The sequence below is a fragment of the Benincasa hispida genome, chromosome 5, assembly GCF_009727055.1.
Source record: "Benincasa hispida cultivar B227 chromosome 5, ASM972705v1, whole genome shotgun sequence".
NCBI lineage: Eukaryota > Viridiplantae > Streptophyta > Magnoliopsida > Cucurbitales > Cucurbitaceae > Benincasa > Benincasa hispida.
The window spans coordinates 56,750,962-56,769,473 of NC_052353.1; the positions used below are offsets into that span (position 1 = coordinate 56,750,962).

Here is an 18,512-nt window from a genome sequence, read left to right on the forward strand (position 1 = left end):
AATAAACTACTAAAATAGTAGATGAAGCTACTGTTTCAGTTTTTTTTTTTAAATGTTAATTTTCTAATATAATAAATTTAATTTTTATTAATTCATAACAAAAAACATTAATATATATATATATATAGGCGGGGCCGGGGATGGGGAAGGAATCCCCTCCTCATTCCATCCTCGATCGGGGACCGATTTGACCTTGTAACTAGTCCAAACTAAGGATTTTCCACCCCAATCGAGTCGGAGACCTGTGGGGACCCGACCTCGTAGGGAATTTTACCATCCCTACTCATCTCATCTCATCTCATCTCATCTCATCTCATCACTACAAATACCCCTTAATTTGTTACTTCTATACGGTTTAGGGGATAAAATTATTTTTAACAGATTTTTTATTACCGGTATTTTCTATAGTTATACGGCACCATTTCTACAAATGGGTCATAACGGGCTTAATCCCACGTCTTATATGGGCTGCAATAGGTTGGGCTATAAAAAAGCCCAGCCCAGGCCCAGGCCCAAAAAGGCAGCAGAAGATACATGGCGTGAACATTACGATCACCTGCTTTCCATTTGAGCACTCTTGGGTTTCCAAATCGGACGCCCATCAGAGAAACCGATCAAAACTCTCTCCCCTTCCTTCTTCCTCCGGCCGGCGATCGTTCATCGGCGATTCATCCCTCCGTTATCTCATCTCCGGTACGATCACATTCGCATTCTAGCTTGTGTCTTTTTTATTCGAATTCTATTTTGGTTTATCGTCTTGAGATGATACTCTGGTTGTTTGCTTGTTGAGAAAGCTGACCGACGGGAACTTTGATTTTTCATTATCTTTTCGTTTTTCTCCTCTGGATACTTGCATTAGTTTGTTAGTAAGCTTATTTACTGTTTTGTTGATCGGAACTTGATGGTTACCTGCGGCCAAAGAAAGATACACATAGCAATTTATGGAGTACTCAGTCTGATGTTTGGTTTATTATTGATTGATTACCTTTGGTATTAGTTCTGCATTTATTTTCAGATTAAAATTTAGTTGTTTGCCTTAGTTTTATGTATTTCTTGACACTGAGGCAGAAGGGAAGTGAGGATGTGCAATTTATTTATTTACATTTTTCTGCTATTTTGGTGATGAATAAGTTTGATGCACTTGGCGTCCTCACGACGCTGTATAAATTGTTATGTGAATTAGCGATTTCTTGCTGGAATTTGAGGTCTATGATTAGGATACTGTAATTTTCAAGCATTTGGTTTTCTTACAAATTGTACAACATGCAGTTCTTCACCGCTCGATTTGGAGCCTATAAGAGGTTGATTATCCGTTGAGGAACTCCTTACAGGCTTTACATGATGGTATGCATGCTTTTTTCAGCTTGTTGAAATGAGAACCTCTGATGTTTTGTGAAACTGCATTGGATTCTTACATTACCTGTGTGACGAGAAAATGAAGAAAAGGCATGCAATATGTGTTTTAAACGTTGTGGTGTGGAATTGAATTGAATTGACCTACAGAAGGTTCTACTATCCCTCAATATAACAAATTGCTGATTTCTGCTTTTTGTTACATACATTACTGCTTTGTGTTAATCCTTGACCTGAAGACCTTGTGCTTCTTCTGGCTATGAAACACAAAACTTGCTGAAGAAATATTTGCAGAGGATTTATCCCTGTATTGCATATTTATTTCTGCTGCCAAGAACCTGCTAACCAATACGATATATGAGCAATCAAAGCACTCCTTTTTTTAAATAGAAAAATAAATAATATATTTCCTTTTTTGTACATCCCACTTGGTAGAAGCAGTTTGTCACTTATATGATCGAAGTAGCACGGATACAATACAACACAGACACAACAACACGTCATTTTTTAAAATCTAAGGCACAACATGACAACGACACATTTATTAAAATATACATTTTTAAGAACTTATATCATTTTTATACCAAAAGAAAATTCAAAGTAAATGAATTGATGCAGTTATATGCTTAAAAAACAAAACTTAGTTTGATGTATTTCACACTTAAAATTTATTATTATTGTCATATATGTTTCCTTTTAGTCTACTCAACAAGTGTTTTATGCATGTCTAACACATTTGTTGTACTAACAAGTGTCCGATACGTGTCCAACAAGTGTCGGAATGTCCAAGTGTCTGACACGAACATGCTAGCCAAACTAAAGTGTCTGTCCTTCTTAGTATATGATAAACTAAATTTAAGAACATAATGTGTTGAATGTTTCCAATCATAACTTTTGTTGAAGTTTACTCGGCCATATCCATGTTATGATTTCTGCGATACATTGGCCTCCAGTTCCCTGTTTTAGGAGGGTTCTTTTTGTGAAGTTGAATTTTTATGAGGGAAAAGAAATTGGTTAGTTTAACTTACGTTATCTCTATGTTTCTGCATCTGCAGTATTTTGATGGGTATGGATATCGTGGAACATCATTTGAGCAAAGATATCAATGTTTCTCTGCATCCTTTATTGATAAGGTTTGATTTTCTTCTACATCTATTCACCATTTTTAGAAACGTGCTCAAATGGAGATTAGTGTTTGGGGGTGTTCCTCGACTTTTTTGCATTTATTGATTTCTGTGCATAATAAAGGCGTTATTCATGCTAGTTAAAGAAATGTACGCAGCAGTTGCAATATGCTCTTATCTTTGTTTGAAGTTTGAGCGTGGAAGAACCATTGCTTTTGGATAAATTTTTTTTAAGCTCGGAATTCATGTAATATCAAGCAACTGCTGCACGTGTCTCTAATTTGTAGGCCAATACAGTAGAAAGTAAATACGTATTGAATGTTGCTCTTCATCATAAAGAACTTTGAAGCATCTGTATTTGCAAAAATAAAACCAAATTGTTTTCTTATTCCCAAAATAGTTAGTTTCTTCTAATCCCAGTTAATCTTTTCATCCTGCAGCCACACATTGAAACTGGAGATAGAAGTAAGATGTTCGGTCTTTACCTTCTTTGTGTTTTAGGTTTCATTTCCTTTTTTAACATATTTTTCAATTTCATATTCTTAATTTCTCATATTGTTTATTTTAATTTGTTTTTCAGTTATAATGCCTCCATCAGCCCTTGATCGTCTTGGTTTGTTGGCATATTTTTAAAAGTTATTTTTATTCTCCTGTTTTTTCTGTTCTTTTCATCGTAGGTTACTGATTTAAACAAAACCCCCTGCAGCTTCATTACAAATTGATTATCCTATGTTATTTGAGCTTCGAAATGATGCTGTTGAGCGAGTCTCTCATTGTGGGGTTTTGGAGTTTGTTGCAGAAGAAGGCATGATTTACATGCCTTATTGGGTAGGGTTCCATATTTCTCTTGCGTGATATGTGGTTCCAGGTGTTACTGGTTCTGTCTTGCGTTCTGTCCTAGAACACTTCCACTCTAATTGTTTCCCCTTCAGATGATGGAGAACATGCTTTTACAAGAAGGAGACCTAGTGCAAGTGAAGAACGTCACTCTTCCAAAGGGAACCTATGTTAAATTACAACCTCATACAAAGGACTTTTTGGACATCTCAAATCCAAAAGCAATGTAAGATAATTGTTCAAGTTTCTCTACTTGTTTTTATTTGCAGCTTGGGTCACAGGTAGGAGTTCTAAATTTGAAATCCACGGCCATTTTCTTATTTAATTTGAGTATGAGCTCTTTAACCCATGTTAATTTAGCCGCTACTACCTATTTTGTAACCTTAGGTGTAAAAAGTACACGAAATGCTTGAACATCAAAGCACACATCATCGGTTGGTGTTGACCCAATGGTAAAAGTAGGCAGCTCTAATCCAATGTCCTTTTAGCTATGCGTTCAAAGCTCAGTAGTCACTTAGAATATTGAGTATTATGAGAAAGCATTTTTTTAAAAAAAAAAAAAATTCTCAAGGGTATGATAGTCCAAATCTATATATATGAAAGAATGCCTCAACCACAGCCTGCATAGAAGTATTTTTTATCTTGCAACTACGTTTGTTGCTTGATGAAAGTGATATTGAAAGTTTTTCGTGGTCAATATCAAATGTTGGTGTTTTCAAATTGTCCATGCTTGACTTCATAAGTGATAAGATAAACGGAAGCTGATTTTCCTATTAAAAAAAAAAAAGGAAAAAAATGTCTGGTCTTGGTAGTTAAGAAAGTTTAAATGTTAGAACATTGCTCACTAACACATTTCGAACTCATCCAGATCTTGACGAGAAGGGTGGTGGCCTTTCTTTTTTGTTTCGGTGTTATGCCCTTGTCATAGATCACATGTGGTTGGTTGATGAAGTTTGTTTCCCAACATCAAATTATTTATCTTTGTCATACAGCTTAGAGACAACACTTAGGAATTTCTCCTGCCTCACCACTGGAGACAGTATTATGGTGGCATATAACAACAAGAAATATTACATTGACATAGTCGAAACGAAGCCATCCAATGCAATAAGTATTATTGAGACAGATTGTGAGGTGGATTTTGCACCTCCCCTGGATTACAAGGAACCGGAGAAGCCTGTTGCATCAATCAAGGGGAAGGAGCAAGGTGCCATCTTCTCCCATTTTTCTTCAATTCTTACTACAATTTGTTGCTGCTCTTGTTTTTCTTACTTTTACTTTTATCAGTTTAATGCTTTCTTTCATTTTATTTTTATGCTTATGAAATTGATGTTTGATCTAAATCAGTTTATTATAAGCTTGTAACCTGATTCTAGATAGAGCTTTCCAGTCACCTAATGTTGTAGGATTAATGATCATGAGCCAAGGAAAATCAGAAGGGGCCACCGTTTACTAGTTCTTGGTATATGTAGATGAATGTGGAAGAGATGGATGCATCTAGGAACAGGGCAATCTGTCAAATTCTAAATGAATTCTTTTGCAGTTGCAGAAGCTCCATATGCCGAAGCCGAACCCAAATTTAGTGCTTTCATGGGAACAGGAAGACGTTTGGATGGTAAATCTTCAAATCATCAGCCTCAGCCAATTTCATCTTCTAGGTCATCCGATGAGAAGCAATCGGGTGGTAATAGTAGATATGGCCATTCACAACAGTCTGCTGGATCTAGCTCAGTGAACGGAACTCGTCATTCTGAGGGAAAGTTGGTATTTGGACAAAATGCTAATCGGAATCCTAAAGAAACACTAAAGGTATTGTCCACTTTGCTCACAATCTATCATATTTAAACTTTTAATTTTATATCTAATGGGTATTCTGACTTTAAAAATATCTAATTGGTGAATGAACTTTCAATTTTGTATCTTTTAGGTTTTTGATATATTTTATTTTATGTCTAATGGAATCCTATGCTTTCAAGATCTATAAATTTTTAAATACTTATTGGATGAAGCACATGTTAGACATAAAATTTAAAATTTGAGGATCTATGACATTGACACATCAGAGTTTAGAGACCTTTTGGACATAAATCGAAAAGGACATGTTTGGTAATAATTTGGTTTTTGAAAATTAAGCCTATAAACATTTCTTTCACATTTAAGTTTGTGTCAAGTTTTGGAAACTAATCAAAATAATTTATAAAAATCTGTTTTTGTTTTTGCACTTCCGAGTATAAAAAAGGAAGAAAGATAACCTAGTTTTTTTTTTGTCATTTTGTAGGAGGCTTCAAAAGAGAGTAAACAAAAGCAGCCTGAAAAGGAAGACCCCAAATTTCAGCCTTTCTCTGGGAAAAGGTACTCACTGAGAGGCTGATTTCATTATCTATATATATATAATCTAGTTATATAAGTTGTCCACATTTACTTCACTGGATATATAGAGCACTTTCATTGTCTACACATCTTAGACCTCACAATGTAGTTGAAATCATGCCTGGGTTATGTCCATAAATTTATGACCAAATATGTCATCTCCTTCACTACAATTTAATCTTGCATTCCATTTCATTTGAGAAGGGAACCAAAATAAAATTACATTAAATCTCACCGAAGAAAATTTTTTTAAAAAAATGCTGGCCCACCGCTATTCTTCATACTTGCACTTAAGAAAGAATGGCCTTGAGTGCGTCCTTCACAGACGGGTACTTATATGAAAAACCCAATTCCTTGGCTCTGGTAGGAAGCACCCGTTGCCCTTCCAAAACCTGCAGTTTCATTTTTTTTTTTTTTTTTTCTATTTTAGTTTATGAAACAATTCTCAAATTTAATCATTTGAAAGTTAATTTTTATTGTAATTGGCTAAACAGTAGAAAAACTATTTTGGCTAATATAGGAATTCTCGTCTCTATATTTTGAATATTTTCAAATGTCTAATTTTATTCCCTATATTTAATAAATCAAGCTAGTCCCTAAAATTAGATTATAGCTGATTTTTTAAAAAAGTCACTATTAACATTTGCTTTTATGTGATGGCTTTTGTTGTATGAAAATTTTAGTCCATATATTTAACAAATCAAGCTAGTCCCTAAACAGTAGAAAATCCATTCATTTGATGGCTTTTGTTGTATGAAAGTTATTATTATTATTTAAACAATTTATATAAAAAATAATTTTGAAAAAAGGTTTATTGAAAGTACAGGGTTAAAATGAAACAGAACCAAAAGTAAGACCAAAATGGAAAGAACTAGAAAACTAAATTTGAAGAATTAGTACTTGGACTAAATGAAAAGACTAGATCAAAATGGTAATATAAATCTAAGTATATGGGGTTAAAAAGAAATTAAGTTCAATCACACTTTTGAGATTGTTTAGTTGGGATTATTTTTTTCTCCGTTTATCTGATTTTTTAGGCCAACTTTCTTTTTCATTTTAAAATTTATGGGTTTATTAGATACAGAAGGCCTATTGAGTTTTTTCCGAAATTTTCATACTAATGATTTCTTTAAGTATCTAACAAAGTAGACTCGGGGGACATAAAATTAGAAATTTGATGAACTTACGAAACATTTTGGATAAAGTGGTAATTTGGGGAAAATAGTAATGTTAATTAAAAGAGTGATTCTCACCACAGAAGCTCCTTCTCCAAGGACGGCTTTGAGAGCAAATTCAGGTACGGGAAGCCATGAAGGTCTGCCCATCGCAGCTCCCAATCGTTCACATAATTCAGCCAATGGAACGGGGTTCGGCGCCGTTCCATTTATAACGCCTGATTTATCAATTTATTAATTAATCATCCGTACCCGACCCAATTAATTCAAAACAAAAAGGGAACTAAGGTTAGAAGTCTCATTTAGTAATTATTATATTTTTTTGTTTTTTATTTTTGAAAATTATATCTATCATCTCGTGTTCTCTTATAAAGGGTTGCATCATTATTAAGTACCAGAGTTCAAAAAACAAAAACATTTTTTTTTAGTTTCCAAATTTTTTGAAAACATAGTAAAAAATAGACAACAAAAAAGAAATCTAAATGTGGTAGAAGTGTTTGTAGACTTAATTTTCAAAAATTAAAAATAAAAAAACTAAATAATTACCTAACGAAGTCTTAATTTTGTGTTTTTTGTTTTTGAAAATTAAGTCTATAAACACTATTTTCACCTCTAGATTTCTTCATTTGTTATCTAATTTTTTTATCAATAGTTTAAAAAATCAAGCCAAATTTTGAAAATTAAAAAAAAAACTTTTAAGACTTGTTTTTGTTTTTAGGGAGAAAATAGGCTTGATTTTCAAAAACTAAAAATAAAAAACGAAATGATTATCAAATGAGACATAAATGGTTAAAACTTGTGTTTTTTTCTTTTTAATGTACAATTTTAAAAACAAAAAAAAAAAAAAAAAATTAAGCTTTGTTCTTACACTTCTTTAGGGAAAAAAAAACATCACTTAAACCATTATTTATCATTTTCTTTTGAGTATAATAATTGAATGTTCAGAATTTGAACTACAAGCTTTGCAATTATTAGTACACTCAATGTCAATTGAGTTTTTGCGTTAGCAACCATTATTTATCCTTTTCAACTTATAAAATGGATAATTTAATTAGTATTAAAAATAACACTAAGATTAAAATAATTAGAAAAGCTTAAGCAAAGATGTTTTAAAAAAATTAAAAAAAATAAAATAAGATAAAAATGTGAGGGAAAGTGGAAAAAACCTAGGTGACGAAACAAGCTCTTCAGATATATGAAAATATAGCATTACAAAGGTAGAGACGAGTTAAAATCTTCAACCTATGAAGAAGCTTAACCATTGACAAATTTTTTAATAATTTATTTGTTTAAATATTTTTAATTTATGTTTTTATTTTACCTGATAGTTATTAATCAACCAAAATCAATAACTACTAACAATTCATAGTAATTGACTGATCACAGTAAGTTTAGGGTGTGTTTAATTTAATTTTTCAAGTATTTAATTTTTAAAATAAAATCATTTTGAAAATAAAATTGAAATATTCGGTAATCCCTCAAAATAGCTATTAAAACATTTTCAAAGTGTATTTCAAACCATTTTTATAAAAAGAGTTGGAATAAAAATGACTTTTTCGATCCTTTTTTTTTATAAAATACACTTTGTCCCTGAGATTTTGGATAGATGCATGTTTGGTTCCTGAAGTTTTAAAACATACACTTTAGTCCTTAAAGTTTGAAAAATAATTCTAAATGGTCCTTCAGTTAAAGTTGACTGTTAGTTGACTATTGAAAAATTAGATGACATATGGTATTTTTTTAGTGGTGTGGAATGTGAAAATAACACAAATAAGGAATTGCAACTAAAACTACTAACTAAACTCATGTTTGGTAACTCTATGGACACCACTTCCACCTCCAAATTTCTTCTTTTGTTATCTACTTTTCACCAATTGTTTAAAAAACCAACCAAAATTTGAGAACTAAAAGAAGTAGCTTTCAAAAAGTTATTTTTGTTTTAAAAATTTTGTTAAGAATTCAATCATTCTATTTAAGAAAGATACAAATCATTATAAGAAATATAGATGAAATAGATTTAATTTTCAAAACCAAAAACAAAATGATTGCCAAACAAAACGTAACAGTCCCCAAACCAATGTTTGGAAATAGTTGTTTTTTTTTTTTTTTTTTTTGCCTCATTCTAATCTCTGGAGTAGTTTATTTGAAATAAGAAGCAATGAAATGTATAGTTTGTTTTTTTTCTTATCATATTCTCTTATTCGGTGTTATTGTTGCAAATTGACATCTTTTCCCTCTCTTTGTTGCTAAATAATTGGTGGAACTGATCGATTAGGTGTTTTCTTTTTGTTCTCATTATAGGGTTTTTAGGGGGGAAAAATATGATGTGAATTCGATGATCTAGTGACTTTGGAAGATGATTTTGCTCTGAAAGTTAATTGACAATTTTTTAGGGTTATACCTCATGACAATGGATTTAGGTTGAGATACAGAATTGAGTGAGGATTTATATGTACAAAACCATAAAACTGTTTTGGGGGTTGCAGGAGAGGAGATTAGAAAGTATCAGACAAAAAGAAACAAATAAATAAATAAGATGAAATAAAAACAAGTCAAATTCACCACATCATTTAAAATTACCACATCATTATTGCCACCTAATTTTCTATTAGTTAATTAACGGTAAGGACCATTTAGAACTATTTTTCAAATCTCATAAACTAAGATGTATGTTTTGAAACTTAAGAAATCAGATAAACATCCATCTCAAACCAAGAATGTATTTTTTTTTACTCATTTTTTTCTATAGTCAATTTATCCGGACTCTTATAATCATTTGTTAACCTTCTTCTTCCTTCCCCCCGGTCATTATTAACCTATGTATTGATTAACTAACTATTACCAATAATTTACTTATTATTTTCCAATATTTGATTTTTTTAAAATATATATATTTGTAATGTTATATGCTGCCACAGTGCTAAATGGATTTTTTTTCCCTTTTTTTTTCTTTTTTTGGCAAAGGATTGAATAGAAATATTACCCTGATAAGATGGATTGATCAGAGCTTCATATATTAAGTTCACAATGTCATCCAAATGAATCCATGAAAACCTGCAACCCAATTTTAATATTAAATTAAGCAAGGAATAAATAAATCCTATCGAATCTTTAGTAAGCTAATTAGTTATCACAAAAAGAAAAACGTAAAATGCCATGGGCTAAAATGTTTTCTTTTGGAAGAAAAAAAATTAAGTTGAAAAGTTTTTTTTTTTTTTTTTTTTTTTTTTACCCTTCATTTTGAGAAGTGGTCAAAATACCAAAATGCCCTTCAATCTTTTCATACCCCATATTGTACTAACAAAAAATCTTTCAACTCCACACATAATTGAGTTTTGGAGACTGAGAGTATTACCATTGTTTTCCAGATCCCAAAGGGCCTCCAGCAAACATCATGAAGAGAGGGATCATTTTGGCTGCAAAGCCACCAAGATAGATATGATTTAAAAATTTAACATACAAATTTTTTTTAATACTTTCATAGTACCTACTGTCACGGGTTAAATAGCCCAGCCACAGGTCTCAATCTTAAGGGTCTAACACTACTATGTATCACAACTGGATTTTTTTTCCCATGAAGAATTTTTCATTTTTAAAAGATATTGAAATGACAGTCAATTTAATGAGAATAGTACACATATTATTGCAATTTAGGAAACTTTCCAATTAACTTGAACCTTTTCAACTACAACCAAGATTTTGACTGGTAGACATATTTTGGTCATACATTTTTAAAATATATATTTTCTAGTCGTATTTGCAAGATCCTAACACAAATACGATGCACAATGAAAGATCTTTAATACAAAACTATGACAATATTTTGGAAAATTATTTAAATATAGCATAAGTATGACAATATTTTGGGAAATTATTTAATCCAGCATTGAGCTGAAATTGTGATTGAAAATAATAGATTAAAAAGAGAAAAAAATTATCAAAATGATAGAATTTTAAAAAGTGTATGGCCCGAAATAAACGTTTTGAAACACATGAACTAGATTGGACAAAATTAAAAATATAGATGTTTTGAAAGTATAGAAATTTAAGTGTATGTATTGGAGTGATTTTGAAATAGTTAAAATCACTCGCCATGTTTAAAATCATCCCAAAACACACTTTTGATCCCTCAAAATTAATTGAACATTTAATTTTACACTTTTAAACACATTTTTTATACTATTAAAATTGATTTTGAATGATTAACATCATTTTAAATGATTTTGGAAAATGACAAAAATGATTTTAATCCTTTTAGAATCACTCCCAAACATACTATAAAAATAGATAAAAAGTTGAAAGTAGACGGACGGACCAAACCAAAAAATAAATAAATAAATAAATAATTGAGAAATCATAAGAAAATCATGAGGCTAAACTCCCATACCTAAAGCACCACCTTCTTTACCAAGAACAACACCTATACGGATAAGAGCAACTCTGACGTTCTTGTTTACTCCCAGGGCTGTTGCTTCCCATTCCCTACAAACCTGGAAAATCACCATATTATCTTAAGTAAACAAACATCAGAAATGAATGTTAACAAAATATTTCATAAGCTGTGGTATGAAAATTTTCAATATACGACAAATAGAAGGAAATCTTAATAATACTCCCTCAACAAACCACTTCAGATTAGACAACCATCAAGTCAATTAGAGGAGGATGTATATTTTTCTCAAGTCCATTTTCATATAGTAAATAAGAATTTGTTTGTAATGATTTTTTAAGGGGGAAAATCTTTTGAAGCATTTAAAAAGTCATTTTAAACCGACCCTAAGTTTTACTAACTCAACAAACCAGTCTCCTTCACAAGCATGAACTAGAAGTGTGGGGGGGAAAAACTGTAGAATTATAGATATGCTCTATGGTTAATGGAAATTTGGTTGCAACACAATGAAACAAATTCGATGTTTTATTATTATTATTAACAGTAATTACTATTTGACTATTTTCCTCTTCAGTTACGGGAAAAAAAAAATCCTACCATTCCTCTTTAATAAGCACTACTGACAATTCTCCTCACCTCGGCCAAGTAGTCATTTCCGGATGGACTTCGTTCATCAAATGTTGCTGTTTCACTAGTGCCTGAGAGATAGAATAGGGTTTAGATAGTTCATCCTTGGGATATTTCATACCTCAATGAAATTGTTTCTTATCCCAAAAAAGAAAAAAAAGAAAAAAAGAAAAAAGAAAAAGAAGACTAGTGCCTTAGAGGTAGAATAGTTCACGTATATTTTAGATTATGAATTTGAGTTTCATAACTCTCACGTTGAAACTGAGAAAATAGGCAGTCCTAATAGAAAAAGGATTTTAAAACAAAATTTAACAACAGCTCTCTTCTGTCATAACGTAAGATTGGATTTTGATTCCTGAGAAAGTGAATCGTCGACAATATTACAACTGAGAGTCTTTCCGTTTTTTACAATCTGCTTCTTGTGCTTTGATCAAGTTGCTTTGAATATTACTAAAATTTTAAACTAAACTATAGACTGGCATCTGTTCTTTCAGATATATAGTTAGGGAGACATAGAGAGAGAGTTGAGTAAGTCTAGAATGATGGACATACCATAGTAACCAACAGCTGTTGCACTAACCAAAACTGTTGGCCGAGCTGCATCTGGTGCGTCATTAATTAAGCTTACAACCTTCACATTAGTTGAGTAACAGTTAGAATACCTCCTAATAAGAAACACTCAAGAACACAAAGAACAAACAAGAACACTAAAAGATAGATTTATATTGCAATATCAATAATAAAACTACAATATACTAGAGTCTTTCAAGAGGGTTACTCTCTCCCAGAATTCCCCAAAGGAAATTACCAAAAAAATTCTTCAATACCTTCCTCTCAACCCACTCCCACTATTTATAACTAAAAGCCCTAACAACTTTACTATCTAATTACTAATATGCCCCTTCTAATAAGAATACTAATATTCTACTAATAATCCTATTATTTTCCTAACTAGGGGCCCTACAGTAACTAAGCAGACGAGGTATTAAATATTGTTACACATCAGACTGCTTCTGTAAGCTAGAGAAGGAAGAAGTATCTAGAAGAAGTATCTAAAACTGTTGGCAGTACACTATAGTTATGATGTTCGATAAATTTTTTACCTTTGAGGTGACTCTGATCCTGCTTTGCTTGATCTCTTTCTTGATCTGTATTAAAATGGGTACCATGTATATATTATTGATCTTGGAAAGATAACTTACATGACAAGTCAGATTATCAAATTGTGATAGTTGTTTCATCATACTACCACAAACTGTCAGATCAACTGGTCAATAGAACTGTCAATTATTACTTAATCGAACACACTGTCTTTTAGTGCAAGATGCAAAAAACCTTTTATGAGGCGCACTATATATAAAAGTACTATATGAAGAAAAGAACCATAGTTGAAGTGGAAATATGAGGGAGGAAAAAAACCCTAAACACAAGGAATTTTGCATTTAGGCTTTAGTAAATTTGATTGTTTTTAGTTAATAAAGAAGAAAAACCCCTAATTCTTACTATTTTTTAAAAAATAATGAAAAAATCCCAAGGCTTTGAGCCTTTGGGCTTCACAAAAGGCGTCCGCCTTCTTTTGTGAGCCTCACCTTTTCAAGGCAAGGTGCCAAATTTGCACCTAGCGCCTAGGCACACGCTCAGAGGGCCTTTTGAAACATTGATCAAACAGCTTATTACTTGCTCCTTGTGTGGTAAATGGGACCATAAATCATGTTATAGGTGGTTAAAATCCAATGGAAATATGTACTAACCTCACTAGACCACCTGGTACTTATAGGCATCCCAGCCAAGTTAACAACGCCATCTGAACCTTGGATGCAGTCTTTCCACCCTGGCTCCTCTGCGATCACGATTCCTGGAAACTTCCCAGCTACAAATTGTGGGATGTAGTTCAAAAGTTAGACAGAAAACGAGTCAGAAGGTACAGTAAAACATGAAAGACTATTGACATGTATTACCTTCTTACCCGGAAAAATCAACTCGGCCTTAGATTTAGAACGTGTCAAAACTCGAATTTTATGTTTATCTATAATCATCAACACAACAAAGAATTCTCAATCAGTCGTTGATCCACTATATTGTGAGAAGCAGACTGGAGCTAAAAGGTTAGAGATATGGTCTTAAGCAAGCAATATTTGTGAATTTGTTTGGTAGAAAATTAGAAATAGAAAAAGAAAGTAAGGAAAAAAAGGAGAGAGAGATAGGGAAGCTTTGATGTCCTAGGTTTTTCCAAATTCTAGCGGGATGTATTGAACATAACCTGCATGTAGCCTTTGCACAAGCCTTCGGCCAATAAAGCCTGTAGCTCCAGTTATTGATACAGTAAGCTGACTTTTCTGCAACAAGTTTTCATTTAATTAAGAAAAGAGTTGAGAAAATCAAAAGAGCAGAAAAGGGCTCACAGAAACATCTAATAAAAGGATTGAACCAACCACAGATCTAACAAGATGGTGGGGGGGGCGGCAAACATGACCCTTATCACAAAAAGGCAGATGAAACAAAACCTTGCCCAACATGAGTGGATGATCTCTATAACGAGCTAGGCAAACACCAAAGGCTTCCAAAAAACAATTCCATGTCGAAAGCGCAAACTGGCATCTCACTGAGATGTGATCCAGATTTTCAGACAACTTGCTACAAAGAAAGCACCACTGTAGCCCCAACAAGAAGGAAGAGTGACTTTGAATACAACTCATTGTGTTGACTCTCCCATGTAAGGCTTGCCAAGCAAAAAAATTGACCATCTTGGAAATTTTAACCTTCCTCAAGTTCCTAGAAGTGTGAGGGCTACCCAAAATGAGGGAAAATGAACAAGAGAGACCCTTAGAGGGATTAGGGGACCAAAAACTAATATTTCTTCTCCTTGAATGAAGATGGATGTCTCCTAATAAAGAAAGAAGAGAAGACATGACAAATGATTCCCTATCTAAAAAAGGACGACCAAAACCAACATCAAGAGAGCAAGCCATAGGACACAACTTCAAGAAGGAAAAGTGATACAAGCAAGGAAACAAAGTACAAAAGGGATTATCACCCAACCAATGGTACTCCCAAGAGAAAGAAGTGTTGAACTATTTCCAACTGAGTACTCTAGAGAATTAGAAAAGGTGGAAAAACCCAAAGAGATTGCTTCCCAAGAATTATTGAAAGTGTCAAACTCACAAATGGATGACCACTTGAAAGGGAAAAGACAATATTTGCTCACAATGACCCTATGCCATAGACCTTCCGACTCTATTGATAAATGCCATAACCATTTAGCCAATAAAGCCTCACTACGAAGTCTCAAATTGTTGGAAAAACCTTCTACTCAGGAATAAGCAAAAAAAAGAACAAAAAATGTTAAAATAAAGCAATAAAACAGGGAACACATGACTTAACGTGGAAAAACTTCCAACCAAAGAAAAAACTATGAACCAAAAAAAACTCACAACCTGAAAAATTATTACAATTGCACAAAAATCTCTCCCAGACCGCAATCACAAGAAAACAGTCTCTCAAATCATTACACAACTCACACAACTGAGTTAATATACCAGACTTAAAGTACTCCAAAATAGGATGATTTAAAACCAAAGACATAGGCCCATTTAATAGAGCCCATCACTTTTTTGAACCTTTCAGACGTAGAACAACTGCTTTTCTAATATTTTGTCAAAACCCAACACAAATTTACCTATGCCAAGCCCCCCAAATTCATCCTTTAAGAATCAATAATTTTAAAAGATCAATAACAATAAAGATGATTGCACAGCTACAGAAACGTTGGAAACAATTATCAAATATATATATATGTGTGTGTGTGTGTGTATATATAAAATCACCAGTAGAACAGACTGACTTCAAATTAACCACACATTACAATTCTCAATTCTAAAAACATAGAAATTAAAGTACATACCATCTCTGCAGCATCAATGGCGCAGAAAACCCTAAACCTGTTGCCACAAATCTTCAAGAAAAAAAAAAAAGAGAATTTAAACGAAGAAAAACAGAGAGAGGACGGTGAGGCATTGATTTAACCATTCATTCCTCAACGGCCCACAAAACCAAAAGCCAATAAATGAGATTACAATGAGAATCGAACACTTACTGCCAGGTGTTGAGGGATGCGAAGAAAATGGGAGACAGTACGGCTCCATGAGAAGGAAATGACGGGAGGGAGGTCCATTAATGGGGTCGGAGGTGTGTCGGCGGCGAAAGTAAGAAGGAAATAAGGGAAGAGGGAGAGATGAAGAAGATTAGGATAGGGAGGAATTGATGGGCTATGTCAATCTACAAATCTTCTACATTTTGAACCATTTCCATCACAAAATTAAGCTCAAAAAGAAACAAATGGTTCTTAGAAGAACAAGCTCCCCTGGAGTGGAGAGGATTGAAAGATGATTCATTAATTATGAAAATATAGAATCGGCCTTTTTTCTTTTTCCTTTTTAAAAGAAAAAAAAAAAAAGATATATATATGTATATACTATTTTGATTTCGTACATGTACTTTAGAAATTTTAAAAAAATAAAAAGCTTGGGGTGAGAGAGGCTCGAACTCTCGACCTCAGGATAACTCTTATAGCTATGAGACCTACGCGCTAGCCAACTGCGCCACCACCCCGTTAATGTTTGAATATTGATACCATAATAATTCGTATAATGTTTTAAACTTACTAGAAAAATTTTTGGGAAATGTTCTCTTATAAAAAAAAAAAAAATGTCAAACTATTTATACATATAGCAGAAAATAAAATACTAATAGACTTCTATCAATATCTATCACATAGTATTAATGATAGACTTTTATCAATTTCTATCATTGATAGACTTCTTATCAACCTCTATTAAAAAAGATTAAATTTTGTTATTTTATGTAAATAGTTTCTCTTATTTTTCTATTTTTTTAAAAATATCCCTAAATTTTTCAACAATTATTTTTTTAATCATTAAGTTTTGATGAATATGTTTATTTGGTTGCTGAAATTTCAAAATTTATCTCTTTAGTCTGCAAAATTTTTAGAATATGTGCTAAAACTTATTGAATTGAGATTTTTTATTTTAAATATTATATGACATTTTAAATTGAAATTTTATTTTTTTCTCTCTCTTCCCATATTTTCTTTTGAATCGGAGATCAAGGAAGACGATGAGAGGAAGAAATATTAAATCTCGCCCCCTAATATCTCTCAACCTTCTACGTGGGTGAATGGTGTGTGATTGGCTCGTTTCTTCTTTTTCACAAAAGAGAATACAGGAGATTTAATCTCTGTGTGTGAGATTCTGAAAAACCTCCCAAGAAAACTTTTCACTTCTCTCAATTCTCTCTTCCCTTTTTTCCAAAAATTTGAGAAACCCACAACTCTCTATGTGATTCTCATCCCTAAAGAGAATACAGGAGGTTCTAATTGGTAGTGGTCATCGGAGATTGTTTTGATCATGAACATTACTGGAGAAGAGGATCACGTAAAGAAAGGTTCTTCAAGGGTAAGGTTCTCTAATTTCCTTTCCTTTCTTTAATGCATGCTGTAAATTTCTGATTATTTATGATGTTTATATTCTATAATTTACATTATGTGAAGATTGAAATTGGGACCGATCTACTTTTTCGCTCAGGACCTTCATAGGTTCCTTCATAAGCATCTCCAAAAAATAACTTAATATCTCCCACTGCTCGAGCAGAAATGACTTCACATGTTCCTAAGTCATCTCGTTTTCCATTAGTTGCCTTTAGGAATTAGTTTCCTGAATGAAAGTGTGAATATGATTAGCAGCGCCTAAATCCAGTATCTAGGTTAAATGAGAACTTTCCACTAAACATGTTTCAATCACTAGTAAATTATATTTACCTTAGTTTGCCTTCTCAGCCTTCTTTTCTGCAAGTTATTTAGGGTAATTCCATTTCCAATACCCATCTTCATTGCAATGGAAACACTTTCCTTTTGTAACTTTTTTGTCTTGATTTTCTTAGTGGGAGCTTTTTTCTTCTCTTTTTTCCTTTTTCTTCATTTTGATACTTTTATCCTTTGAAGTTCTAGACTTCTTTTCAGAAGGTTTTGTACTAGAAGTTAATCCCTTCTTAAATTTCTCTTAGGTAACAACATTTCTTCCCCTTCTTGATCCTTATTTTTCATCAGTGATTGGTAAGTCTGTAGTTCATTTAAAATAGTAGCTAAGTTATAATCAATTTTATTCATCACGTTGTTTGTGCGAAAAGTTAGGAAGCTTTTCGAAAGAGATTCCATGATCATACTGACTTGACTCTTTTAGTCTATGACAGTGTCATTCACTTCCGCGATATTGAAGTGGACTATCATGTCTAGGACGTGTTCCCTAACAGAGGTCCCTTCCTTCAGATGGGAATTATAAATGTACTTAATAGTAGCGTGTTGACATTCCTTATCACGACTCCATGATCTCCCTAGCGGTGACCATGTTTTCATGCTTTTTAGTAAGCACATCGGATATGCTCACTAAAATGTAAGCCTGAGCCTTCTCATTAGCCCTAAACCATATGTCATAGGCATCCCGAACACTTCGGTTTACATTTGAACTAGGAAAAGGAGGACATTCCTTTATTAAAACAAATCTCAGATCATCTACAACTAGTATTGTATTAGTGTTTGATTTTCAATTTGAGTAACCCTCGCCA

General features: G+C 32.7%; 2 protein-coding genes and 1 non-coding gene across 5 annotated transcripts; 1 reads left to right on the top strand and 2 right to left on the bottom strand.

Moving 5' to 3' along the window:
* Nucleotides 1-537: 537 nt before the first annotated feature.
* On the top strand, nt 538-5,835 carry LOC120077789 (ubiquitin recognition factor in ER-associated degradation protein 1-like). 2 transcript variants are annotated; one of them, XM_039031815.1, is made up of 10 exons: nt 538-693; nt 1,270-1,344; nt 2,409-2,486; nt 2,918-2,942; nt 3,058-3,090; nt 3,184-3,305; nt 3,410-3,540; nt 4,307-4,521; nt 4,858-5,123; nt 5,593-5,835. In XM_039031815.1, the coding sequence occupies exons 2-10, from the start codon at nt 1,339-1,341 to the stop codon at nt 5,683-5,685; spliced, it is 969 nt and encodes a 322-aa protein (XP_038887743.1). In that variant the 5' UTR covers nt 538-693; nt 1,270-1,338; the 3' UTR covers nt 5,686-5,835. The 2 variants fall into 2 exon arrangements, with proteins under 2 accessions (XP_038887743.1, XP_038887744.1); XM_039031816.1 differs by having other exon boundaries at nt 4,864-5,123.
* LOC120077788 (epimerase family protein SDR39U1 homolog, chloroplastic) lies at nt 5,741-16,274 on the bottom strand. 2 transcript variants are annotated; one of them, XM_039031814.1, is made up of 13 exons: nt 15,970-16,274; nt 15,778-15,828; nt 14,137-14,212; nt 13,843-13,902; nt 13,628-13,746; nt 12,980-13,024; nt 12,429-12,507; nt 11,886-11,947; nt 11,247-11,349; nt 10,215-10,275; nt 9,843-9,913; nt 6,938-7,077; nt 5,791-6,076 (listed from the first exon to the last, which is right to left on the bottom strand). In XM_039031814.1, the coding sequence occupies exons 1-13, from the start codon at nt 16,045-16,047 to the stop codon at nt 5,975-5,977; spliced, it is 1,047 nt and encodes a 348-aa protein (XP_038887742.1). In that variant the 5' UTR covers nt 16,048-16,274; the 3' UTR covers nt 5,791-5,974. The 2 variants fall into 2 exon arrangements, with proteins under 2 accessions (XP_038887741.1, XP_038887742.1); XM_039031813.1 differs by lacking the exons at nt 15,778-15,828; nt 15,970-16,274 and adding an exon at nt 14,381-14,998 and having other exon boundaries at nt 5,741-6,076.
* Nucleotides 16,275-16,398: 124 nt separating this feature from the next.
* Nucleotides 16,399-16,484, bottom strand: TRNAM-CAU. Its single transcript is given in 2 exon segments — nt 16,399-16,434; nt 16,447-16,484. It is a non-coding gene; the product is annotated as a tRNA-Met (tRNA).
* Between the last annotated feature and the right edge of the window lie 2,028 nt (nt 16,485-18,512).